This window comes from Capra hircus, chromosome 3, assembly GCF_001704415.2.
Source record: "Capra hircus breed San Clemente chromosome 3, ASM170441v1, whole genome shotgun sequence".
NCBI lineage: Eukaryota > Metazoa > Chordata > Mammalia > Artiodactyla > Bovidae > Capra > Capra hircus.
In genome coordinates this window covers 106,207,977-106,233,776 of record NC_030810.1, presented here as the reverse complement: position 1 = coordinate 106,233,776, position 25,800 = coordinate 106,207,977, and the positions used below count along the sequence as shown (strand labels likewise).

The following is a 25,800-nucleotide window of genomic DNA, read 5'->3' as shown; positions in this document are numbered from 1 at the left end:
CCCCTGCTTTCTACTGGAGCCCCTGCTTTCTCCATTAAAGGAAACAGCACCACACACCTTCACAGTGTACAGTACCTAACACATGCCCGCAGGGATGGAGTCTGCGGGCAGTTACAGCCTGGCTGTCCTTTTCCCTACATTCTGTGTGTGCTTGTGGCAGAAGGGGTTTGCTCTAGTCGTTTATCCTTCCTTGAATTTTGGCACAGGGCCAGCCTTCAGTTGCCCCCATGAGTTATCTCTGCAGAGTCAACACGCAGTGGTGACCCACCTTCTGTATTCGCTGAACGTGATTGAATGGAAAACTTCCAGGGTCACTTAGGCTTTGGTCCCAGGGTTGCTTCTCTGAGACATTAGTCTTCAGCCTAGAGTTGGCCAGGCCCCTTTTTTGGCCAGCGCCACCCAAACAAGCCTAAAAAGAGAAGCACGCACAAGAGAGACAGACATCTCAACACCTCAAGAGGGGAGTTTCTTGTATAGAATACAGAGTAGGTGGCAGGGCTTTGTCGATTGCTGAGAGGGCTTGCATTGCAAGAGTGTGTTTGGACAGGCTGTCTAGGGAATCTGGAAGGGCTTTCTGGAGGAAGAAACGCACTAGGGCTCTGCTTGTTTGGCCCTGGCTTGTGTGCACTGACTTCCCAGTGACAGACCCAGCTGAAGCCCCTTCTCCTTCTCCCCCCCTGCCAGGTCTTGTTCAACGCTGCGTCATCATCCAAAAGGACCAGCATGGCTTCGGCTTCACAGTCAGCGGGGACCGCATCGTGCTGGTGCAGTCTGTGCGGCCTGGTGAGTGTTGTGTCTCCCTCGCCAACAGTGGACAGTTCTTAGAAAGTCACCGAGGATGTAACGGTGCCGCATGTGCTTTTACTAGAGGATTAAGCGTCCTGTGGCGTGCATGGTTCATTCTAGAACTGGTTCCCTGAGCGCGTCTGGGGAAGCCTCCACAGTACTAAGCGTTTCTAGGGATCACACTCCTGGCTTGATTCCCTGTTGGAATTGTGAAAAAGGCAAAATAGCCCTCAGGTCATCAGGCAGGTGCCTCACTGCCCTCCAGGGGAGCTCCTCGTCCCGGGTTGGAAGATGCCATGGAGAAACCGAAGACCCACTTCCCTCTTCTCACCTTCACATGACCTCGCTCCAAGCATAGACGGTTGCTGAGCTGCAGCAGTTCACAGTTGAGGCAGGCACTCTGTTCCCGATGTCTTCACAGATACAATTACACTAAGTAATAAATGACTGAAAGATGTGTGTTGGACAGTACACAAGGAGAAGGGGTACTTGGAAGGTTGTGTTGAGCTAGTTTGTTCGAAGCATAGTATCTCCCTTCTTATTAGTTTGGGGAGCCTTCTTAGAAAGGAGATTTCAGGAGTAAATCAGATCTGATGGAAAATCAGATTTCAGGAGTAGTTTGAAAGATGGCCATAGAGAACACATTGCCGAGATGGGAATTTGGTGGGAAGACAGGAGAGAGTGGGTGGGCATTGTAAGCAAATCAGTTGTGTATGGAAAAGCTTCAGGTACTTCAGAGCTCTGTAATGTCCGGTGGTAGAATCACTGCTGTTAAGTGACACAGACTGAAGACTGTGAGCAGGAAGGAGATGGGAGTGGTGAAGAATATGAGGCAAGTATCTCCAAAAAGAGTGAACTTCATTGTAGCAAATGGGATTGGGCTTGGCAGCACTGGACATCCCAGGCAGGAAGAAGAGTACAGGAAAGGGGTAGGTAACTGGCCAGCATTTTCCTACTAAGTAGAGTGCAAAATGGAAAGGATATGTGCTTTATATAACTTTGGAAGAAATATCTGGAATTTATTTACATGAAAGGTGAAAAGAAAATTTCAAATTCATGACCAAAATGAGGTATGTGGGCCATATGAGGATATAAATAATTAGCACCCCTTATGTTTGGGAGTTAACTTTTATCGGGGGGAGGTTTGTTTTTCATATCCTAGGATAGAACTCTGAAAAGAAATTTCTTTGCTTCCGTATTCTCTCAAGGTTCCTGGACTAGGGTGAGAGAGCGCGTGGGCCTGCCAGTAACTTGTACTTTGCCTCTGTGATCTCTTTGATACAGAATGTATGAGGATCCGCTCCAGTGAACTATGAGTTCAGGGCTCCTCCAATTTTTACCCCCGTCTTAGGCCTGAGCAGAGTCAGACTCAGAGAGGAAAGAACAAAAGGATGGCTTGCAGTGAAATATGAGTTTTGGAAAATATGCGTATGAATGTGTATTTTGGGCAGGAGAGAGGAAGAGACCTCATTTGGATTGGCATCGAAATCACAAGAGCCACAGCGCAGCTGCTATTATCTTTCCCAGAGTGTAGGGTTCTCAGGCCACTGCTCCCCAAGTGCAGTCTGTGCTCTGCTCCGTCAGAATCACCTAGGCCCTTAGGGTGATGGAAATCCTCATTCCAGGGCCTGAGTCCCGAAGCGCTGGGTCACCCTCTCACAAGGGGGCCAAGCAGTATGCTTTCTGACAAATTCTTTTGGTGATTCTCATGCTTACTGAAGTCTGTAACTTCTCTAATTCCTTTACTCTGAAAAGTTTAAATTTTTTTAAATCACTAAGTTATTAGTGTTTCATGCATTCAGGCAAAATCACTCTTCCTCTCCACCTTTAATTTTTAGATGACAGTGTAAAAGAGAGTTTTCAAGCTAGTACTTTTCCCACAAATAGCACACTGTAGATTGGGTAGTCTGGGTCCCAGTACCGAAAAGCCAAATTGGAATGTAGTCATCACTGTAATTTCTCTTTTTGGACTAGAAACATATAGATGTGCTTTGTGGGAGTTTTGTTTTGATCAGACAAATGCAACTTACGGATTTAATGATCATCAGGGTAAATTTACAAAAATCATAGTTTTTATGCTTCTCACAAACTTATTTCAGCAGAAGTGTTTCCTGTGCTTTCTGAGTACTACTTAACTCATTTAAAACGACATTTTGCCCTCCACATCCGTGAGTTTCGAATCTGAGAATTCTGCATCCATAGATTCAACCAACTGTGGCTCAAAATTTCCATCTGCAGTTAGTTCAATCATCAAATGTGAAAACGGAAGGTATTGTACTATGCTGTTTTAAGTAAGGCACTTGAGGTCCTAGAATTAATCCCAGTGGATGCCCAGGGATGACTATACATGGTGGTCAGAACCGCTGTGGCTACAGAACCATTTTTTAACAGAAAATAAAGCATTATCTTCCTTAATGCTAGGAATACCCAGAATGTCTTTATGAACCTCTCAGGGCTTAGGGACCATGATTTGAAAACTCTTGTTGCAATTCTTTTCTCATATTCCTCTTAATAATTACTTCAACAGTTATTTAATACGGTAAACTCATTCTTCCCACTGGATAATAGAAATAAACTCTTATTTGATCTTGGAACATATCCAGACACATTCAAATAAAACACACATTGCTCTCCCCGGAGTCTGGGCCCTGCCTCTCCGCCAGTGTGGCCTGGCGCTCAGAGGAGAAGTCTGCTTCTGAGCCAGGTGGCGAGAAGAACAGGAGATGTGACCTCGGACAGTCCAGTCTAGCTCAAAGGTAGTTGTGGCACACTGGAGCAGAATAGGATACGCACCCAACACGTGAAATGCTTAACACAGAGGTGAGAAGAAATTTGAGGGGGAAGGTGATTTGGCAGGTTCATGGTTGGAGACTCAGTGACCTCTGGAAAGGTGGTGGGTCTCCTCTGACCGGGCCTTCTGCTTCCTCACAGGAGGTGCAGCCATGAAAGCCGGTGTGAAAGAAGGTGACCGGATCATCAAAGTGAGTGAAGTTCCCTCTCTGGGCAACCCGCCCCCCTGGCGGGGGAGGGGGAGTGCAGGGTCACTTCCGTTTCCATAGCGTCTGTCATCAGCCGCTGACCAGGAGGGTGGTACCGTGAGAATGAGTGGTATACCGTGACAGAGAGTGGGGCCTAAGATAGCTGGATTCCATAGTCTAGGTCCGTCTCGACTGTGGCTAAGTTCTATGACAAGCTTCACTGAAGAGCCCTGATAAATGGCTCCCTGAAGAATGGCTTTGACCTCAGAACACGGCCCCCTAGGCTCCCACTGCCATTTCTCAGTCACGTCATTTGTCCCCCAACAGGTGAACGGCACCATGGTGACCAACAGCTCACACCTGGAGGTGGTGAAGCTCATCAAATGTGAGTCGGAAAGAGGTGCCAGTGAGAGAAAGTCGGGGAGCAGGTGCATGGGGGCACAGGGGGAGCGGGCCTGCTGACCCAGCAGGGTTCCTCTGTAGACGTGGGAGGCGGCTGAAGTCTTCTTCTTGGCCTGGTCATCATGGACTGCCCCGGTTCCCTCCTGTCACTTCAGGTGGAGACGCTGTTAATCTCTCGTCTGAAATGTTCATTTTTCTGCCCGTCTTTGCACTGCCTTTTAGATCATGTTCTCCTAAGACCAAGTCTCACTCAAATACCACTCACTCCCCTCTCCCAGTCCTGGGAAGCGAGGGACTGGGTGGGCAGCTCCCGAGTACTGGTGGGTGGGGCTTTGGTTGAGGCCTCTGCCTGAGGAAAGGGAGGGAAAGGAGCCTGGTGCCGGTGCAGGATGGAAGGGCAGGAATTAGAGAACAGGGGGGGCGTTAACCGTGCGGAGAACTTGACCTGCAGAATTACAAGCGTAATGGAAGGAGAGGGGAGAACTGCCTCCTTTGTGCCTGAGTGTCTGCTGTTGCAAACAGCACCACTTGAGCAGCCCTCTGTTTGTCTTCCTCCAGCTGGGGCCTATGTTGCTCTCACCCTCCTGGGCTCTTCGCCCTCATCCGTTGGTGTCTCTGGGCCCCAGCAGGACCCAGCCCCAGCAGGAGCTCCCCGAGTCGCCCCCGTGGTCCCCCCACCGCCACCTCCTCCACCTCTGCCACCTCCACAGCGCATCACGGGACCCCGACCTCTGCAGGTAACGGTCCTCCTGCTCCTCTCCTCATGCTGGTGTCCCTTTAGAAGAGCTGCCCTTGGATTGGAAGCAGGTTAAATCGAATGGCATGCCAGTAGGAAGAGACAAGAAAAAGAACTCTATGACGGCCATCAAAAAAGTGGAACAAAATGAGAACTGCGTTAAAAGGGCGTTTCACGCCGTAGTGCCCTCTTTCCACGTGAGCGCATATGCGGTTTATCAGGCAGCGGCATGCAGTGTTTCCTGTGTGTGCAGGACTCTGAAGAGGCCCTTTGAGAGTATTCCTCTCCATCAGGGCGAGGGTGCACACCTCCAGGCGTGCTCAGAGGAGTTTGTAAAGACTGTTAGCAGTCACTGTTGCAAAGGGGTGGAATAAGGTAAGGAGTAAAAGAGAGGCTTCCTGGGGAAAAAGATGGCCTGGAGGAATGAAATATGGAGCCCAGTCTATAGGGAAGAGAATCAGGAAAGAGCAAGACTACTAGGGGGAGAACCCAAGGACCTGGATAACCTGTGTGAGGAGTTAAAAAAGGACTAGAGGCAGATAGTAATAGTGAACAGGATTTTCCGATTGGAAAGAAGACTGACCAGCAAGTCCCGGAAGACTTTAGAGAGCAATTTGATACCAGATGTGATTATAGTCAGGGTTTCTAGGAAGGTAGGCTGAAACCAAAATAAGATTTCACGTTTATTGAATTCCAGTGAGATAGTGAGTGTTATACAAAACATTCTTACAACCCAGGCTGTCCCGTCATAGCTCTCCTTGCCTAGGAATCACCTGGTGGAGGAGAATAAAGCTGTTGATTGGGTCCCCAACTCTGACCACCATCGTGTTTTCCACTCTTAGGATCCCGAATTTCAAAAACATGCCACCCAGATCCTTCGGAATATGCTGAGACAGGAGGAAAAGGAGTTACAGGTAAGGTCGCTGCTGTGGGTAGACTGGCTATTGCCTTCATGAAATAATACTTTATCAAAGCAATCTACCAACGTATACAACTTAATTTGCAGGCCATACGCTATCACAGGAACCTTAATGTCAAACCTCAGGACCTCTAAAGAATTGTCATAGGCCAGTGGAATCTGTTAAAGCGGATTTGACCGATGCAGAGAGATTTCCAGGCCTGGGCAATGATGTGCAGGGAGAACAAGAAGTTTAATTTGGGGGAAGGAAATGACCAGATTCTGATAATAGCTGTGGCTTACAGCGAGCTCCTGGCCCCTTCATTTCAGTTCTGTTGTGCCCACTGTATGTAAAGCATTGGTTTAATTCCTAAAAGATTAGATAGTTCTTGCCCTCAACATGTTTATAATCTCATGGGGAAAATTCATATTACAGTAGGAAAGAGAATGGGAGGGACAAGGAAGAGAACAGATTATTATTATTAATTAATAATGGGAGATGTGAGGGAAACTTCACTGAGAAGATTGTATTTCAGCTGGGCCTTGAAGAGTAGGGCTTCAATAAGCAAAAGGGATGGGGAAGAGAATGCTGAGAATGGACAGCATAGCTCCAAGGCACCAAGACATGAAAATAGACTCATTTACTTAACAAACATTAAGTTCCTGCTGTGTGCTAGATACCGTGTGTGCTGCAGTGGAGTTGGGGACCAGTGCTAGGGACGAAGGTTAGAATGGTTATAGAGATAAGGAGAGATGAACCTTTCCTTTAAGGAGTTTATAATCTGGTAGAATATCAGTGGATGAATGAAGGAAGAGTTGCATTGCAGTATAATAAGTGCTGATACTAATATTTTGACACATGTCATAGAGTAATCAAGATAGTGTGGTACTGGTATAAGGATAGGCCTGTAAATCAGTGAAATAGAATTCAGAGTCCAGAGATTAACCCATATATCTGTGGAAAAAGTGTCAAGATAGTTCAGTGAAGAAAGTACAGTCTTTTCAACAAATGGTTCTGGGACAATAGGATATCTGTGCAAAGAATGAGTTTGGATTCTTATTTCACACAGTAAGTAAATTTAAACACAGTAATAAAATTTAAGTCAAAATGGATCAAAGACTTAAATATAAGAGTTAAAACTATTTTTAAGGACTATAAAACTCTTAGCAGAAAACATGGGTGTTTATTCCTTGATAAACCACTTAGACTAAACAGTGGTTTCTTAGCTGTGATACCAAAAGCATAAATAACCCAAAAAAAAAGAAAAGATAAATTAGACTTCGTCAAAATTGAAAGCTATTGTGCATCAAAGGACACTATCAAGAAAGTAAAAAGACAACCACAGAAGAGGAGAAAATATTTGCAGCTCATATAGATCTCAGTTCATTTCGGTTCAGTCGCTCAGTTGTGTCCAGCTCTTCACAGCCCCATGGACTGCAGCACGCCAGGCCTCCCTGTCCATCACCAAATCCCAGAGTTTACCCAAATTCATGTCCATTGAGTCAGTGATGCCATCCAACCATCTCATCCTCTGTCGTCCCCTTCTCCTCCCACCTTCAATCTTTCCCAGCATCAGGGTCTTTTCAAACGAGTCAGTTCTTCACATCAGGTGGTCAAAGTGTTGGAGTTTCAGCTTTAGCATCAGTCCTTCCAATGAACACTCAGGACTGATCTCCTTTAAGATGGACTGGTTGGATCTCCTTGCAGTCCAAGGGACTCTCAAGAGTCTTCTCCAACACCACAGTTCAAAAGCATCAATTCTTTGGCACTCAGCTTTCTTCACAGTCCAACTCTCACATGCATACATGACCACTGGAAAAACCATAGCCTTGACTAGATGGACCTTTGTTGGCAAAGTAATGTCTCTGCTTTTCAATATGCTATCTAGGTTGGTCATAACTTTCCTTCCAAGGAGTAAGCGTCTTTGAATTTCATGGCTGCAGTCACTATCTGCAGTCCCAAAAAAATATTTTGGAGCCCAAGAAAATAAAGTCTGACACTGTTTCCACTGTTTCCGCATCTATCTGCCATGAAAATGAAGTTCTGCTGCTGCTGTTGCTGCTAAGTTGCTTCAGTCGTGTCCGACCCTGTGCGACCCCATAGACAGCAGCCCTAGTACCTGAATATGTAATAGACACTTAAAAATCAACCCAGTTTAAAAGTTAGCTAAAGATTTGAATAGACAGTCCAATAAAGAAGACATACAAATGGCCAGTAAACACATGAAAAGATGCTCAGTATTATTAGTCATTAGAAAGAGGCCAACCAATGCTTTGAGATACCACTGCACACCCACTCTGATGGCCAGAGCCAAAATAACAGTTGTTGGTGAAAATGTGGAGAAATGTTTGTTTATATTTTGTCTCCGTATTCACTATCCTACTCTACTCCCACCGTTGATGTGAAAATGTAAAATGATGCAGCCAGTTTGGCAATTCTTCAAAATGTTAAACACAGAAATATGATCTATCAACATGAACCTAAGTATATGCACAAGAGAATTCAAGGCATAGACCCTCTTATGTGAACATTCATAATAGCATTTATTAATTGCATAATAGCCAAAAGGTGGAAACCGCCCAGGTTCTCATTAACTGGTGTGTAGATGAACAAAATATGTTCTCCCCATAAAATGGGATATTATTCAGCCATATGAAACAGTGAGGGACTGATGCATGCTTTGACATGGAAGAATCCTGAAAACGTACCAAGTGAGAGAAGCCAGACACCAAAGGCCACATATTGTATGATTCCATTTATGTGCAAGTCCAGAAGAGGTAAATCCATAAAAACAGAAAATAAATTAGTGGTTGCCAGGAGATGGAGGAAGGGAGAAATTGGGAGTGACTGCTTTCTTGTAGGGTTGAAGGAAGTGTTCTGGAATTAGATAGTGGAGATGTTTGTACAGCTCTGTGCATATACTAAAAATCACTGAATTATATATTTAAAATGGTGAATTTATGTGAATTACATGTCGATAATAATTTTTAAATGATTTAAATTATAAAGAGGAGGGATGATTAATTATACAATGATCAGAGAAGGTTCATGAGATGACACTTCAGGTGGGCTCAGTCTGTTTCACTCTGGAAAGTGCTTTGGGCCTTCAGTAACATGATGAGCTTGAAGTTTATTCTGAAAGCAGTGGGAAGTGATCCAAGGATTTGAGTAGTGGAGTGATCATATCTTCAAAACAGTGTTCTTTAGAAAAGTATAGTAAGTGGACTGACACCTAAGGAAACCTTCTCGGAGGCTGTACAGTACATAAGAAATTTATCAACTAGAAGGGAGAAGTAAAGGAAAGGAAAGAAAGGATAGCCCCAAGTTTGGCTGCCTGGATAGATGGTGACGCCACTGATGGAGTGAGACAGAGGAGAGGAGAAGGATTTAGGGGAAAGAAATGGCGGTCAGCTTTGGATGGACTGAGTTTAAACCAGCCATGGGAGGTTCAGGTAAAAAGACCATCCTCCAGGCACATGGAGGTAACAAGGATGAACCTCAGAAGAAAAGATTGGATTTTGAAATACTGATAAAGATCCGGGTAGCCTCAGCATACAGGTGGCAGTTGAAATTGGGGACTAGATGATATCACCAAGGACAGAGAAGAGGAGAGAGCTGAGGGTGGAATTTCAGAGCTGCTGTGCTTCTGTGACACACTGCATCAACCTCTAAACAGCCGCTGCTGTATTTGTATTTTAATTATTTGTTTGTCCTCCTCTATTGGACTGAGTTCCTGAAGGCTGGGAGCATGCCTACGTTGGCATATTCCTCCTGCACAGCTGGCACAGGGCCTGGCATGTGTCAGCTCTCTGTAGATGTTTGCAGAGCTGCAGGCTCACCTAGATTTAAGAGAGGCAGGGGTAAAGCTACAGCTGGGGGGAGGGGTGTGACCCAAGTCAGTGTCAAGATGAGAAGTCAGAAGGGGACAGCATTTTGAGGAGGTGGGTATTTAAAGAGCTCTGGAGAGAGGACTAAGAAGTCGCTGGATTTCAGAAGAGCATGGTGATGGAGGAACTAAACTGTGTGTGCTGGTGAGTGATGAGAAGACTAAGAAGCCTGGGCTCTACATAGAGACTCCTGTTGGGAAGCATGTTAGCTGTAAAAGGAGGGAGAAAAGAATGAGGCGGTGGCTTGAAGACTGATCAGAGTTGATGGAGAAAGTTTTAGTGTAGTAGTTTGTTTCGTTTTAGGACAGGAAACTTGAGCTTTTTTATAGGATGAAGGGAAGGAGCCATTAGAATGAGGAAACTTTGAGGATATGTAAATGATGCCCAAGAGGAGCCCGAGGCTGTTGGAGGCCCTAACACTGTACAGGGATTAGATGGAGTTTCTCTTCTAAGGCAGAGGGTAAGGGTAGCTGCGGATGCTTTGAAATGGAGTGAAGTTGGGAACATTCTTACCAGATGATATTATCTGCAGAGACTAAGAGGAGGGCTGAGGGCTTGAGAGGCATGGAGAAGATGAAACAGTAAGTATGAGGGGTTGCAGGGAGGTTCCAGATGAGTTTGGAGAAAATGTGCCCCCAATGTCTATGTAACTATTTAACCTACCAGCTTCACTGAGCACTTCCTATTATAGTAAAATAATAATAGCTGCCGTGCATTCAGTCAAGTAGTTAGGCACGAGACCTTCTGCTGAGCACTTTACATACATAATCTCATCCATAGCCTACATCCATCCCCAGAGGCAAGGACCACATCTCCATTTGATCTATGAGGACGTAGTCAAGCTTGCCCAGGTCTACACAGCTAGTAAGTAGAGGTGCCAGCGTTCAGAGGCAGGCCTCCCTGATGCAAAGCCCAAGCTGTGTGCTAAAAGGATTCTAGATAAGTGTCAGTGGTTCCCAGCTGCAGGGCTGGGGGACGGGGGTGCTGGCTTCCTTGGTCCACGCTTCTTCGTCTCAACTCCTGTGGTTCTCGCTGTGTGTGTGTTTCCTCCTTAGCATTTTCTGTGTGTGCTGCTCTGGCCAGTCTCTTGAGTTGCAGTCAAGGAAGACCTCATTTAGCATGTAGGCCTTAAGAGCAGGTCAGATCAGGACCGGCCTCTGTCCTGTCTTCTCTCTGCCATCGCCTCCTGTGTTCTGTTCTTACCACGTGTACCTCTTCTTGCTCCTGCGTGATGGTCAAATGACACACACCTCCTCAGAGGCAGTGATCTCCTTTCTCTCCCCTTTGTTTCGGGATAACTGCCTACTCTCCCCACTGGTGAGTCGTCCATTCTCTACTAACCGCTCCTCTGCCTTTTCCCCTCCTCCTTGTCCTCCTCGCCCCCTGCCCACCCCACCCCCAGCGTATCTGTGAGGTGTATAGCCGGAACCCCGCCAGCCTGCTGGAAGAGCAGATCGAAGGCGCCCGGCGGCGAGTCACTCAGTTACAGCTGAAGATCCAGCAGGAGACTGGTGGCTTAGTGGTGAGTGACGGCAGGCTTAGCTCTAGGAAGGGCTCGTGCAGGCGGACGGAGGGGAGTGTGAGGGAGGAGCCTAGGACAGAGGCTTCCTGAGTCACACAGGACCCTGGGGCTGAACCAGTGTGTGTTGTGTTTCACAAAGCAGCAGAGGGCAGCAGCTCCTCATTTAGCACCGTGGAGACCGAGCGCTGTCGGACCCTGTGAGAAGGGGTGGCCTGTTTCTCGCCCTCCAGCAGCTTACAGTTGCAACGGAAATGGAAAAAAAAGGCAGTAAATCAGACTGCCAGCTTTAATTTGCTGATTATCCATCCCCTGCTGGGTAGTTGCCTCATAGCTTAGGTATATTCCAACACTAATCTTACCCATTATTCGTCTGGTAGCTTTTCCTGTCACCTCGCCCTCCAGTAATAGGTCTTCTCAAAGTAACGCAAGCATTTTTAAAAGTCAGCCTAAGGGACCCCAGGCAGTTGAGAGGGATCTGTAGCGGCAGCCAGCCACACTGTGCAGGAAATCCTAAGGAGGAGATGCCTCCTTATCTGTCCTAGTCAGGGACTTGACGCTTCATTAGTGCCTTACTTCTGTCCATCAGGCCTTCATTCTTGGGGTAAATAAGTAACTCTCCAAACACTTTAAGATCTCCGAGAACAATATTTGCCAAAATCAATAGAAATTATTTGAGGATTATGCACTTTCTTTTTTAGACCATCCAGATCAAAACAGTCTGAGAAACACAAGCTAAACAAATTTAAACTTTACTTTCTGAAGAATTTCTCAGTATCACATGGTTGATAGAAGCTCAGGTTTAGGATTTAGACCATCTGGATTCACTTCCCAGCTATAGTGCTCACCAGCTTTAAGACTCTTGGGCAGGTGACTCAGTGATTCCCTGGGAGGTGACTTCCCTGACAGTCCCGTGGTTAACCTCCCAATGCAGCGAGGGTACAGGTTCAACTCCAGGTCAGGGAATTAAAATCCCACATGCCCTGTGGCCAAAAAACCAAAACATGAAACAGAAGCAATACTGTAACAAATTCAATAAAGGCTTTAAAAAATAAAAATAATAATCCCTGGGAGCCTTGGTGTCCTCATTTATGAAATGGAGATACGGCAGGATCTGCCTGATGGCGTTACTGTCGGAATTAAAGGGTGCCCTCAGGACGGGGCCAGTGTGTGTCTGCTGCTGCCGCTGCCTCTGTGCTCACGTGCTGTGTAGGTGATGAGTCTGAAACACTCAGCTTGGAATCTAGGGGTCTGAGCGTCAACCCTTGCTTTATAGTTTACCTGCTGTGTAGCTTGGGCAAGTTACTTAAGATCTCTGGGCTTCTGTTTCCTCATTTATAACATGGGAGTACTATACCTGCCTCCGAGTTGTTTAAAAAAAAAAAAAACTAAATGAGATATAGACAAGAGTGCTTCATAAACAGTAAAGCATTAGCAACATTATTCCCTCCGCAGTGGCTGGTCAGCCTCAGGCCAATGCCTGTCAGTCTTCAAAGATGTTAGAGGCAGAGTTTGCATCCGCAGGAGCTTTTCATACTCCTTGATGGTTCGGAAGTTCTTTCAGAGACGAGCCCAACTGAGGCAGTAGATGCTTTGAGGTCCAGGGTGAGAAAGCAAGTAAGTTTTTGGAAATTTTATCACTAGTAAAGCTCCCTTTTCACCATTAGGGGTCACCATTCACCTTAAATTGTACAAATGAAGCAATAGCTCTTCTAACTGGGCATTTGTAAGGCAATGAAGCAGAAGAGGCCACTAATTGTAAGCAGATGTTATCTGCTGAGACTGAGGGAAGGGTTGATTGGAGGAAAGCAGTAGGGGGAGAGGTTCACAGCATCGCCCTCCCTCCGGACCGCTCTTCTTTTTAGGACATACTCCCAGTCTATGGGGACGCCAGCCAGAGATCGTCGGAAGGTGAGTCCCCTCAGCACCCCTTTTTCCTCTGGCACCTCTCTAGTTCACACCTCTTATCTATCGTCCCCTCCCTCTGGGGCAAATTCAAGGGGGGAAATACAGTCCCTGCCTCCAAGAAATAAAGTAATAAGAGAAGGCAGTCCAGGTAACAGGGAGACAAATGTGTAACCCGTAGCCCTGGGTAGAGAAGTGCCGAGGAGGTGCTCGAATGGTGGTGGTCTAGACAGCAGCGTGCCTGCCAGCGCCTGGCGGCTCGGAGCCCAGGAGATGCTGTCATGAGAAGAAATGGATGGGAACCAGGAGAGGGTGGGGATGAGCTGAGGGCCAGGACTTGCTGGGAGGTAGAGCTATGGAGGGTCATTCTGGAAGGTGACAGGGCCTGGGCACAGGTGTGTGGATAGGGGAAAGCTAGATGTCAAAAGTCTCAGGAGAGCTAAAAGGAAACTGGGAAAGAGAGGCCAGTGGCAGCTTCGCCCTCCTGCCCTGGGCATAGGTTCCCGGAATAAAGGCCCTTCTCTCCCCCAGGCCACAGCTCCTTCCTTACCATGTACACTGTTTCCTTCCCAGGCCGACTCTCTCTAGATTCCCAGGAAGGGGATAGTGGCTTGGACTCCGGCACAGAACGCTTTCCTTCCCTCAGCGAGGTGAGTGCCAAGGCGGGGGTTGGGGGGGAGCCCCATTTGAAACCAAGCGTTCAGTGTTCCTTCTCTGGGCGTTGATAAGTTCTCTGCTCACCGCATGCACCGAGGCCTCTAGCTTGTCATCTGGGCCCTCTGCTGTAGTTCTAGTTCCAAGGGTTTTAGTTCTAAAGAAAAGGGGGGGTTAAATGCATCCTATATGCAAGATCATCAAATCTGGCTTCTGTTTTATCATAGTCAACTCTGTTATATAGAGTCGGGTGGAGAGAGAGGCTGTAGCATTAATCGTAGCAAGCCTTGTTTCAGTGTAAGAGAGCAGAGACAGAAATTCTGTACAACAGTAACTGGACCAAAAACATATCTCCACCTGGCTGCAGATAGCATCATCTTGGGGTAATACAGCAGATCTGGCCTAATTGGAAGTGGCAGCTCCTCTTTCTTAGTCATAGATCTTTCACTTGAACAGCTTGTCTTCTCTGGAGTGGTCAGAAGAGCTTCAGGCTTTGGCCTCAAAGGTGGGCTTCTTGGTGTTCTCAGGCTGCATATATTAATTGCAGACATGAACTAGGAATATAAAAATTAGAGTGAATGAAAGAAGTCAGAACAGTGTTATCAAAATATTTACTTAGCCAGCTTAATGAAATAAGTAAGTAATTGAAAACATGTTTAAAACCTGATTTTAAATAATGGTTGGAATTTTATTTCTTTACTGCTCCTTCCCGTTGGTGGGAATATGATGAATGTATGTGGAAGGCTCAGTATGTCGGAAAGACACCAAGGGCGAGGAGGGTCCTAAATAAGCCGCAGTAGGCATGCCCCTGCTGGCTCCATGCCTGGAAGCAGGGGGCCTAGCGGGCAGTGGGGTGAGGCTGCCTGGGGAATACCGCATTACTGACTATCCGATCTTCAGCAAGTCTCGGAGCCCCTCCAAGGCTTAGTTTCTTTGTGCGAGAAGTGGGAGGAACAGTAGCTTCTACCTCGGAGGGCTGCTGTAAGCATCTAATGAGGTAATACACAACCAAGGGCTAGTATAATGCCAGGCACAGAGTAAGTACTAAATTTTTATTAGCTGATGAGCAGACCCCTGAGGATCTCCTGGGCGAGTTTCTTTCTCACGGAGTCCTCTGTTCCTCTAGTCCTTGGCGAATCGGAACTCGGTGCTGTCAGACGCTGGGCTGGACAGTCCTCGGACCTCCCCTGTGACCGTGGCCCGGCTGGCGCAGCGCCACCGGCGGCAGGGCTCCGACGCACCGGTTCCCCCCAGCACCGACCAGGTGGGTGACCAGAGCCACGCTGGGCTTTCTCCTTTCCCTCTTTTCGGACCTGGGCTCCCCATGCATGGCCCAGGATGATCAGACTGAACCCTGTTTAGACTGACTAAAGGACAGATAGTGAAGGAAGAACCTGGTATAAACACATACACAGGAGAACGGCTGTCTTGAGTTTTTGGGTGAAGAGTCAGTGAATACATCTGTAGGGAAGTGATGTCCAAGGGACAGATTGCTGCTCTTTATTTTATTGTCTGTATAGAACAGGAAATAGATTTGTTCAGTGTTTCTCCAGAATAGTAACTTTCAACCTTCTGTTTCTTTAGCAAAGTTCCTTTCTTGAGCAAAATCTTATTATTTGGCACCCTGATATAGAAACACAGTAAAGCTCACTACCTGGAACTTTTCCTAATCAGCCACCCCACTTTGGCCCCCGACCGCAGGAGTACTTCTCTGGAGCCCTAAGGTTCTGCAAAACCTGATTTGAAAGCTACTACTTTCAAGGGTAACTAGGTCCAGGGGGAGATTTCAGGGAGACAAGTTTTGGCTCCATGCAAAAAGCTTGCAAAGAATCTGAGCTATAAGACAATGGAATGGTCTGACTTGAGAGCCAGGGAATTGCCTGTCATTGTTCAGACAGGAGCTCAGTCATTCCCTGTTAGAGACATTGGCAAGAAAGCTCTGAGTTTTGTAAAGCCTCTTAAAATTCTTTAAAGGTTCTTAAAATTCATATGCTACCGCCATAATTTTTTTCCATATTCTCATACTAACTGTATAATGTTACTTAATATTTTTCTCTATGCTGCTAAGTCGCTTCAGTTGTGTCCGACTCTGTGCATCCCCACAGACAGCAGCCCACCAGGCTCTCCCATCCCTGGGATTCTCCAGGCAAGAACACTGGAGTGGGTTGCCATTTCCTTCTCCAGTGCATGAAAGTGAAAAGTGAAAGTGAAGTCACTCAGTCATGTCAGACTCTTGGCGACCCCATGGACTGCAGCCTACCAGGCTCCTCTGTCCATGGGATTTTCCAGGCAAGAGTACTGGAGTGGGGTGCCATTGCCTTCTCCGTTTTAAAACTTGTTTATTTTTAAAGGAAATCTGTCATTACCTTATGTTAAACATCAGACACGATTTGATGCTCTAGTTCTCCCTGTAGAATAGGGTGTAGTTACTTTACAGGTCTTGGAGGGGAGAGCAGGGAAGTGGATTGCGCATGTATTGAAATGCTTAGTGCACCAGCTGCTGTGCTATTTCCTTTAGGAAAAAAAAATTCTAACTTAATTGTCCCCACCAGAAAAGGAGACAGGCATGAGAATCTTCATTCAGTGAGAGACTGAGACAGAGAAAGGCTAAGGGACCATCCAAAGACTCAGCTTGCTAATGGCAGCATCAGACTAGAATTTGGTTTTCCTGAGCCCCAGTGCAGACCTGCCTCCTGTCCTGGATGCTCTTTGAAGACCTCTCCCACTTCTGCACACCCCATCCCACCCCCCCTTAGTAGTACTACAGGGCCAACCAAGGAGGTCCGGCGCACATCCTGTTCTTAAAGGAAGTTTTGCTTTAGGTGGCTAATAGGAGCAGGTGTGGAATAATTGGTCCCAGAGTCCTTTTCCTCCTCCTCTGAACTTGTTTCAACTTGGAAAACTATTTAAATTGTTATTTTTGAGTGATAAGAGCACATATAGTATAATTCCAGTTGCTTAATAACAATTTATGTTCGTAAGAACACAGGTGCAAACGTATACCATCCATGAAACTGTCAGCAGCTAGAGGGTAGAATCATAGGGAATTGAAACTTTGTTATATAATTCTGCAATATTTGATTTTCTTAGGAAATGGCAACTCACTCCAGTATTCTTGCCTGGAGAATCCCATGGACAGAGGAGCCTGGCGAGTTATGATCCACGGGGTCAGAGAGTCAGACATGAATAAGCGACAGAACGCACACACAGCTGCCTCTACAGTAGGTTCAGGATGAGCTGCTCAGCCGCTGCTTTCCTTGGAAGAGGCTGACAAGCTCTTAGATCGAATCCCCAGCAGTTTTCACACCACCTGAGTACCACTGCGATAGAAACCCCAGGTGGCACTAATGGTAAAGAACCCACCTGCCAATGCAGGAGACATAGGGGACACAGGTTCCATCCCTGGTTCAGGAAGATCCCCCTGAAGGAGGGCATGGCAACCCACTCCAGTATTCTTGCCTGGAGAATCCCACGGACAGTAGAGCCTGGTGGGCTGTAGTCCATAGAGTCGCAAAGAGTCAGACACAACTGAAGTGACTTAGCATACACGCACACATGATAAATATATTCTGCTTTTGCAATCAGAAAAACTGTAAGGTTTGTAAAGACTTTAAAAAAATAAATCCTTCTCCCAAACATGCAAAAAGCTAGTGCTTTCAGACTTCACTAGAGAGCCAAGTAGAGCCAGAAGCGGTCATCCAACACCCCCTGGAAATCCTGGACCTCAGGGGAGTGAGTGTCAGGGGAGAGGAGGATACTCAGGGTGTGTCTGAGGAATACAGGTCCAGCACATGAGGCCTGACTCTGCAACTTCAAACATGCCTTTATAATTGGGTGCTAGACTCTGATCTCTAGATGTATCCTGAGTCTCTCGTGTTCTATACTCAGTCATTCTGAGCGCAGAGTCTGTAAATATCCAGGAGAACAAAAATGAGTGAGGAGTATTGGGGAGAAACTGTCAGGAGAAGTCTCTCAAGAAGGTGGAATAGGAAGGTATCTTAGACCTGAGAAAAAGGAGGCATGAAAAGTGCCTACTCTAGACGGGTTCCAGAACACAGACCTCGTTAGGGAATCACTGAATATGAGGGAGAGTAAATTGAGTGAAAAGTATAATTGGGAGGAGAGCTTTGAGAGCTCAAGTCACCTTTAGGAGAAAGCCTAAACTGAAGCATCTGAGAAGTGTGCAGTGTGAAATCTCTCATAGACCTAATTGGTGGCGGAAGAGGGGAGGCTAGAAAACCCATGCTGAGAAGCTTGCATTTTAGACAGGATGTGGGGGTTTGGCCCGGGAAATGATGGCAATGATGTTGGAAAAGGATCGGCTCCATCCCCTTTCACTCAGGGAGGCGGAGAGGGACCACAGGGCTCTCCTCCAGCAGAGGCGGAGGGCACCTGGAGCGCGTGGAGGCAGTGGGTTTGGAGGCTGTGTGTCTGGGGAGTGGGGGCTGCTGAGGAGAACAACAAAGCCCCCAGCCCACCCGTCCAGCAGGAGCTCTAGGTTCTTACTTTGCAGGCTGACACTCCCTCCTCATATCTTTCACAAACAGGAAGTGAGCACTTTCTCTCGCTTCCCATCTTCATAAGTCATGTGACCAGGCTTCTCTGAGTCTGCCCTGCCCCACCCAGGAGCAGTTGCCTTCCTGCAAGTAAAAGTCATTGATTCTGTCCTCTGAGATTTGGGGGAGGTGGGGAGGTGCCGATGTGGAGCAGCCCTGTGTGGCTTTCCTTGTCAGCCCTATGCCGTCCCTGAGCAGACTCCACCGTGGAGGCCAGATTCCTGTCCTCTGCCCTCTCATGTCTGCAACTTGACTCTCTCCCCCAGGGTGTAGATCAGAGCCCAAAGCCTTTAATTATTGGCCCAGAGGAAGATTATGACCCGGGTTATTTCAACAACGAGGTAACAGTTTCCTGATTTTTCTCCTTTCATCATTCTCTGTCATACCCGCCGCTCTGCACTGGCACCAACTGGGAGGGAGCGTGGGGGAGGGAGCCACGCTTATCCGGCAGGGACCACGGGAGCTGAGCTGAGGCAGGCAGCGCCCTCCCTCTGCGCCCTCCAGCCCTGCCCATCCTTCTGCCTTCCAGAGCGACATCATATTCCAGGACTTCGAGAAACTCAAGTCGCGGCCAGCTCACCTGGGGGTTTTTCTGCGGTACATCTTCTCTCAGGCGGACCCCAGTCCCCTGGTAAGTCGCAGGTGTCTGTCTCAAATGAATGCCTGCTTGTGCTTGGCCTCTGTCCCTGCGCTCTAGATATGGTCAGTCAGATCCGTGGGCACGACCCAGCATCACGAAGACAAGACAAAATAGAAAAGAAGGGGCAACCTAGGTGAAACAGACTCTTGCTGCTAGCTGTATCCATAACACAAGGAGAAGGAGGGAGGGCTAGACTAAGAAAGCGGTCATTCTGAATCTGCTTGGAAGAGATGGTCTTTCTGGGTTTTTTGAATGAAGGTGGATACAGATGAATCATGGGGGATTTAAAGAGCACCCCTTGTAAATATACAGTGTTGCCACAAGAAAGCTTGGCAGACAGGCAAGGTGATAAAATGTCTTCAGTCTGAAGGTGATGACAAAGAGGATCGATCATGAAGGGTGGAGATCAGGGTCCCCGGCGACAGTGCTTTGAGCCAGCAGCCTTACCAGGTTCTGTCATTCTGCTCAGCTGCTCATAAAGGAAGGGAGAGGAAGGAGAGAGACTGGTGTCGTGTTCTCCAGAATAAGCTTCTTGCCCTTGGCACGCACTGCCGTCTTTCCTTTCCGCGGCTGTCTCTGTTAGAAGCCGGAGTCAGCATCCGTCTGCTCAGCAGGTGTTCTGTGAACACCCATGTGTACGTCCCGAGCACTCGTATCTCAGGAGCGTTCCTGAGGGAAGATGAGGTACAACAGAGAGAAACACAGGCCCTTAACAACAACAGATGAACAAATACGAGACAGAATGTCACGTGAGGAGAGGAGTCAGAGTGGGGGAGTGATCGTGTTGGGGGAGGCGTGTGCACACCAAGGGCTGGGAATGATCAACCACAGGTTTCTGAAACACTCTCAGCCAGGGCTTCTGAACCTCATCACCACTGACCTTTTGGGGTGCTGGCGTGTGCGTTGCAGGATCTTAGCTGCATCACTGTACTCCACCCACTAGATGCCAGTAGCAGACGTAACAGTCAAAAATGCCACTGGACATTACTAGGTGTCTCCTGGAGGGCAAAAAGACTCCAGGTTGAGAATCACTCTAACCCATTTTCTCTCTCCTAGCTTTTTTACTTGTGTGCAGAAGTTTATCAGCAAACAAACCCCAAGGATTCCCGAAGCTTGGGAAAAGACATCTGGAATATTTTCCTAGAGAAAAATGCGGTAAGGCAGTCATAAATTGGACTACAGTTTGGTTATATTGTTTCGACCACTCAGAAGCAGAGGGAAAACTAAGCAAAGCATTCAGGCCAAATTTAGACAGGTTCTTAAAGAGGATTCCTGGGTTCTGCTCCTAGCTGTAGTCTCTAAAGTTTGATCTCCTCTTGTACCTGTTTTGTTCCACATGTGGCAAGGTAGAATGCACATTGCCTCTCTCTGAAATGTTTAGAGAAGAAAAGAACTTACATCATGTCCTAATTGGTCTCCTCTGGATCAGTGCCCTGGTTTCCTTCAACTCTCCTTGCCTTGCTCATCCCTGGGATGAAGACATCAGATGATAGAAATCAGTGAGCCAAGAGGCGAGCCCAGATTGCTGAAGCTCAGCCTGACTTGCTCTTAATGCCCAAAGGCAGAGTTCAGAGGGAGGGGACCCCAGAGCGTCTGGGGCAGATGAGCACTCTCCCTCTGGACGTAGCTCCCAGGGATGTGTCGGGGTTACCTGGTGGCAGTGCCCTGGCCTGCAGAGGGTCGTTCCCATCTTGGACTTTCTAATCTGATCAACTAAAGTAATTCCAAAATGAGTTTGTTCATCTGGCAGTAAGCTACTGAGACTAATGAGATTGGGAAATAAACTGTTTTTCCTCAAGATTTTTATTTTTGTTCCCTTCAGCGGGTCTTGAGTAAGGAGGTCAGAGCTGCCAGTTGTTCCCTGTTGGTTGTTAGGGAACCGCCTGAGGATCGAGCTGTCAGGCACTTGTAGAGCAGAGCCAGGCAGCGCACTCATGGGAAGACTTGGTAACAGAGGCCAGCTCTCCTTTGAGAGTGAAAGAAACGGGAGGCGGTCAAATCGCCTCATAAATATTTCTCCCTCGCGGCTAAACTGGTCCCAGGTCACTTTTTTGGACCTTTCCATTCTATGCACCCTGATGTCCCTGAAATAAGAGTGGGGAGAGTACAGGGGCCACCCTAGAGTGTGGCCCTAGCTTGCCTTGCCACCTCAGAGACCACTTCTCACATCGCTAGCCTAGAATTCAGTTGGCGGGAGGTGAGGAGGGCGTGGTGGTACAGGGAGAGGGGAGCGCAGGTGATGTTCCGAAGCCCCTCCGACCCTGCATGGCACCGCCCACCTCCGCTCGGGTGTGTGTGTGGACCTCACCACTTCTGCCCCCACCTCTGTCTTTCAGCCTCTGAGGGTGAAGATCCCAGAAATGTTGCAGGCCGAAATTGGTAAGTTGGCTCCTTGGTCAGTTCGTGTCCTTTTGGGTCCGTCTTGTGCTGGCCCCTCAGGATGGGGCACAGGGAAAGGAGGGGACGCACACAGTCCCTGCCTTGGGCAGCTGTTCTCAGATTGGAGGAAATAAGGACAGTTCCTCCTCGCAGTCGTCCATGGACACGCACAAATAGAGGACACACCCTGCCTGGAACTTGTCATGGGGAGTCACGACTTCATCAGGAGACCAAGGTCTTTTCTCCCAGCCTTCCCTGTGACCTGTCTGGGCCTCAGTTGGCTCAACTGTTCCAAGAGGAAATTGGATTGCTAGACCTGGTCACTCATCAGGATCCCTTGGGGAATTCTTTCTTAAAAACACAGAAACCAGGGCCTCACTCCACCCCACCTGCAGTCAGAACCCTGGAGTGTTTTTGTTCTTTTGTTTTGCTTTGTTTGAGTCCCTTAAGTAACACAGTGAGGAGCCAGTGCACGAGCTGGTTGCTCCGTTGCCTCCTCACTCAAGTCTGAGTAGAAGAGCTGAGGGGGCAGTGTGGAGAGGATGTCAGTCTGAGAGGCGAATCCCAGGAGCTTTCTGGAGGGTAGGAGTTTGAAACCACCCTCGAAAAGAGGCACTTTCCAGGCCCGGGTGACAGGAAGCTTGTGGGCACAGGCAGAGGGCGAATGTAGGGCCAGGAAAGGCACCGTCCAGTTTCTGGTGGGGAGCTGGGGCAGCCTTGCTTTTTCAGCTTTGCGAGCTGGGCCTGGGGCCATGGAGGAAGACTGGGCCTCTTCGAGGTTTGCCCTAGATGTCAGAGCACAGCGTCTGGACACATCCAGAGACGAGCTTTAATGCTTCCCCACTTAATGAGCGTAGAACACCCCGAAAATACTTTAGTCCTTGAGGCTTGGACATCAGGATTCCAGTCCTGAGTTGAGAGACCTGGTAGGTCCAGGCCTCCCTTGCCTTAGTCAGCAGGAGGACAGAATACCAGCTTGCCCTCTGGGACCACAGGGGACTTGGAGGTCCTGAGCTGATGCAGCCTCCTGCTCCCCACCGCCCCTCCCCATGCTGTCTTCCCTCTGCCCCGCCACAGACCTGCGCCTGCGAAGCAGTGAGGATGTGCGCGCAGCTCTCTGCGAGGCTCAGGAGGCGGCCGTGCCCGAGATCCAGGAGCAGATCCACGACTACAGGTACCCTGCGCGCCCCTCCTGCGCCCTCCCTGCCTCCTCGCCCCTTTTCTTTCCCCTGGTGTGTGTGTGCGCGCACCTCACTCCCTGTCCAGTGTTGAACGTTGGTATACACTTGTTTCTCTCTGTGTGTCTGGCTCAGAACAAAGCGTACCCTGGGGCTGGGCAGCCTGTACGGTGAAAACGACCTGCTGGAGCTGGATGGGGACCCTCTCCGTGAGCGCCAGGTGGCCGAGAAGCAGCTGGCTGCCCTAGGAGACATCCTGTGAGTCTCCAGTACACTGCCACCCCCAGACATGCTGCACAGATTGATGTGGTCCCATGGGTCTGTTCCCCAGCCTCTCCCCCTCTTGCGTTGCTTGCCTGACCCGTCTTCCCCTGGAAGATGGGGAGAGTCCCACCCTCCTACTTCATGTGCCAGGCTGGGGCTCCTGGCAGCAATCCAGTGGTTGTGACAAACCACAGGCTCCAGGAACGCAGGGAGCCTCCTGCTCCCTTCGGAGCCTCCCCCTGACGGTTCTCTCTTCTTGCTCGAAGGTCATATCTGGCACTGAGTGTGAGAGCTACACTGTGATTCTCCGGGGGATGAAGTTCCTTCAGGAGGCAGATGGCTCATGGGAAATGGAACCATTCTTAACTAAGTACACCAGAGTGCTGAGCTAACTGAACTTAGGCACTTCTGGAACACCTGCTGTGGCTATCTCTTTCCAGTCCTGTTTTCTGAACATGTCCCAGGCTCCTGGAATGACTTTGTGGGGATGCTCCCAGGCATAGACGTAGATTTTCACCCCGCTACTGCTTCTCCACTCAGTAGATGTGCGGCTTGTTTCGTTTTGGTCACACCATGGGCATGGAGGGTCACCTGTGGCCCCTGCAGTGGAAGTGCTGAATCTTAACAGCTGGACCGTCAGGGGATTCTGAGTAGTTGTCTGACCTTGATCAAGCCATTTCATCCACCTTGAAAGTGAAAGTTTTAGTCATTCAGTTGAGTCCTACCCTTTGAGACTCATGGACTGTAGCCCACCAGGATCCTCTGTCCATGGGTATTCTTCAGGCCAGAATACTAGAGTGGGTGGCGATGCCCTTCTCCAGGGGGGATCTTCCCAACCCAGGGGTCAAACTTCAGTCGCCTGCGTTACAGACAGATTACTTAGCGTCTGAGCCAGCAGGTCTCATCTAAAATGACAAAAGTTGGGCTAGAGGATCTCTGCTGATATTTCAATTCAGCAAATATTTGTGGAGTCCCCACTGGTGCTAAGCACTGTCTAGGCTCCTGGGATACATCAGTAGACAGCAGCGCTTCTGGAGCTTATGCTATCGTGGGAAGAGGATGCAGTGTATAATAAGTAAACTGTACCTAGTGCAGGCTGAGGGAGGTCAGGAGCACCTAAGCCAGTGGGTTACGATTTCAAATAAAGCCTGATCCAGGAAGAAAACGGGGACATCCTCCTTGGAAACGTCTTGGGGGACGAGCACCCCAGGCAGAGGGAACAGCCAGGGCATATTTGAGGAACAGTAGATGAGTGTGGCCAGAGCAGATTGAGAAACTCAGTGCTGACATCAGAGGTAACTGGAGGTACAGCCTCGCAGAGCCTGTTGTAACTCCTTTGGTTTTTCTCTGTTGGTGAACAAGAGCCACTGGAGCGTGAGGCTCGAGTGTGGGTGGAGGGTGGTGGGAGAGCATGGAGGGGTTCCAAACAGGGAAGTCAGCCACTGTAGCTCACACAGTAGGGCTCAGGCCGGAGCCTTGGTGATGGGGGCTGTAGAAAGAAGTCAGCTCCAAATGTGTTTTGTCTGTAGAACCAACAGGAGAAATTTCCTAAAAAACGATGTATAGGATGTGAGAGAAAGGAAAACCAGGGGAGACTCCGTAGTTCTTGCCTAACCAACTGAAAGGACAAAGGAGCCATCAGCTGAGTTAGGGACCGCTGTTTGGGGGACAGTTTGGTGGCAGAAAGTCGGGGGCTCAGTCTTGCAAGTGTCAGAAATCTCAGGTCTTTGCAGACATCAGACTGGAGATTTGAATAGGCAGCTGAGTGTGTGAACCTGGCGTTTGACAAGAGGTCCGGGTTGGAGATGAGACTAGATGAGGCCCCGTGGGGCGGGCACAGTCTAGAAGCAACCCTTGGGCCTCAGCCTGAGTCTTTCTGGGCCTTCGTTTCCCAAACCACAGCCAGGCGATGGCCGCCACCCCAGTGATCCAGGGGCGGAGGCAGAACGCAGCCCAGCCTGTTCTGAGATCGTCGGCACCACAGAATTGCATGAAATGATTACTGACAGCACAGGTACCCTACTTACAGCGGCTCCTGTTTAAAAGAATGAAGCCTTTGCCTCATTAAATGGATATATAATACTGACTCATGGGTTATTTTGAGTGTAAATATTATACATGTAAATAGCTTAGAATCGTGCCTGGCCCATAGTGAGCACACAGATACTAGTTGCTGTTGTCATTTCTCTCTTGTAAATGGGTCCTGTGAATCAAGTTTCAAGGTATTATCTCTGCTTCCTCACCTTCTTTCCTCTTGCCTCAGTGCCCACCCAACCCTTCTAATTAGTCCTAGGTAGACACAAAGAGGAGCCTCTTCCTCCGTAATAGCTGCAGAGGCTGAAACAGACACCAAGCAAGAGGCTGTATTTGCCACAGTCCCCGTTCCTTTTAGCCAGAAGGATACCATCATCACTGTCACTCTGCTGAGTCTCTCAGAGGAGTGAGAACCCCCACCTTCTGAGCCCCAGGCTGGCTCCAGAGCTGAGAACAGGGGTCTGAGTCTGACCTTTCATCAGCTGGCTCCGCTCCCAGACACCCTCCCTTCCTCTAGGAAAGGACTTACCTTCCTCCCAGTCTTGCACAGGCGGACGAGCCTCTGTCTTTGCAGTCTGAGTCATTTGTTCTCTCTTTTGTTCCAGGTCCAAATACGAGGAAGACAGGAGGTGAGTGAGTCTGTATGGTTTCAAGGTGGAAGGAGTGGGGCTGAGCTACTGGGCGGTGCGTCTCTGCCAAGGACAGGGGACTCCCTAGCGTCAGAGCTTAGTTCCCACGTGTCTGTGTCACATAACACAGGGGGGGTCACAGGTCCAGGCCTGACTGCCAGGAACGTGGGCCTGCTCTTCAGTGTGAGGACACCAAGCTGCCAGCACCCCCATTCCTGGCCTCCTCTTTTCCACCTACATCAGCCCTGGCTCTGCCTCCACTTCTTTCTCGTAAACCGCCGAAAGAGGGAGCGGTGATAGGATCAGCCTGTGTTAGCAGTACCTACAGAGGGGAGCTGGGGTACTCCGTTGGCA

The 25,800-nt window shown here is 48.6% G+C and overlaps 1 protein-coding gene across 10 annotated transcripts in view; it reads left to right on the top strand.

Moving 5' to 3' along the window:
* ARHGEF11 (Rho guanine nucleotide exchange factor 11) overlaps window positions 1-25,800 on the top strand; it is a 113,039-nt gene that overhangs the window by 66,363 nt on the left and 20,876 nt on the right. For 7 of the 10 annotated variants that reach the window (XM_018046324.1, XM_018046323.1, XM_018046320.1 and 4 more), the window contains 16 exons: window positions 685-783; window positions 3,718-3,767; window positions 4,092-4,149; window positions 4,725-4,903; window positions 5,745-5,816; window positions 11,091-11,210; window positions 13,073-13,118; window positions 13,686-13,762; window positions 14,893-15,030; window positions 18,589-18,663; window positions 18,852-18,953; window positions 20,019-20,117; window positions 21,299-21,341; window positions 22,419-22,515; window positions 22,655-22,777; window positions 25,423-25,446. In XM_018046324.1, coding sequence (XP_017901813.1) covers window positions 685-783; window positions 3,718-3,767; window positions 4,092-4,149; window positions 4,725-4,903; window positions 5,745-5,816; window positions 11,091-11,210; window positions 13,073-13,118; window positions 13,686-13,762; window positions 14,893-15,030; window positions 18,589-18,663; window positions 18,852-18,953; window positions 20,019-20,117; window positions 21,299-21,341; window positions 22,419-22,515; window positions 22,655-22,777; window positions 25,423-25,446 — 1,402 coding nt within the window. The remainder of the gene's footprint in view (window positions 1-684; window positions 784-3,717; window positions 3,768-4,091; window positions 4,150-4,724; window positions 4,904-5,744; window positions 5,817-11,090; window positions 11,211-13,072; window positions 13,119-13,685; window positions 13,763-14,892; window positions 15,031-18,588; window positions 18,664-18,851; window positions 18,954-20,018; window positions 20,118-21,298; window positions 21,342-22,418; window positions 22,516-22,654; window positions 22,778-25,422; window positions 25,447-25,800) is intronic. The other 3 variants (XM_018046327.1, XM_018046325.1, XM_018046326.1) reach the window with 1 other exon arrangement.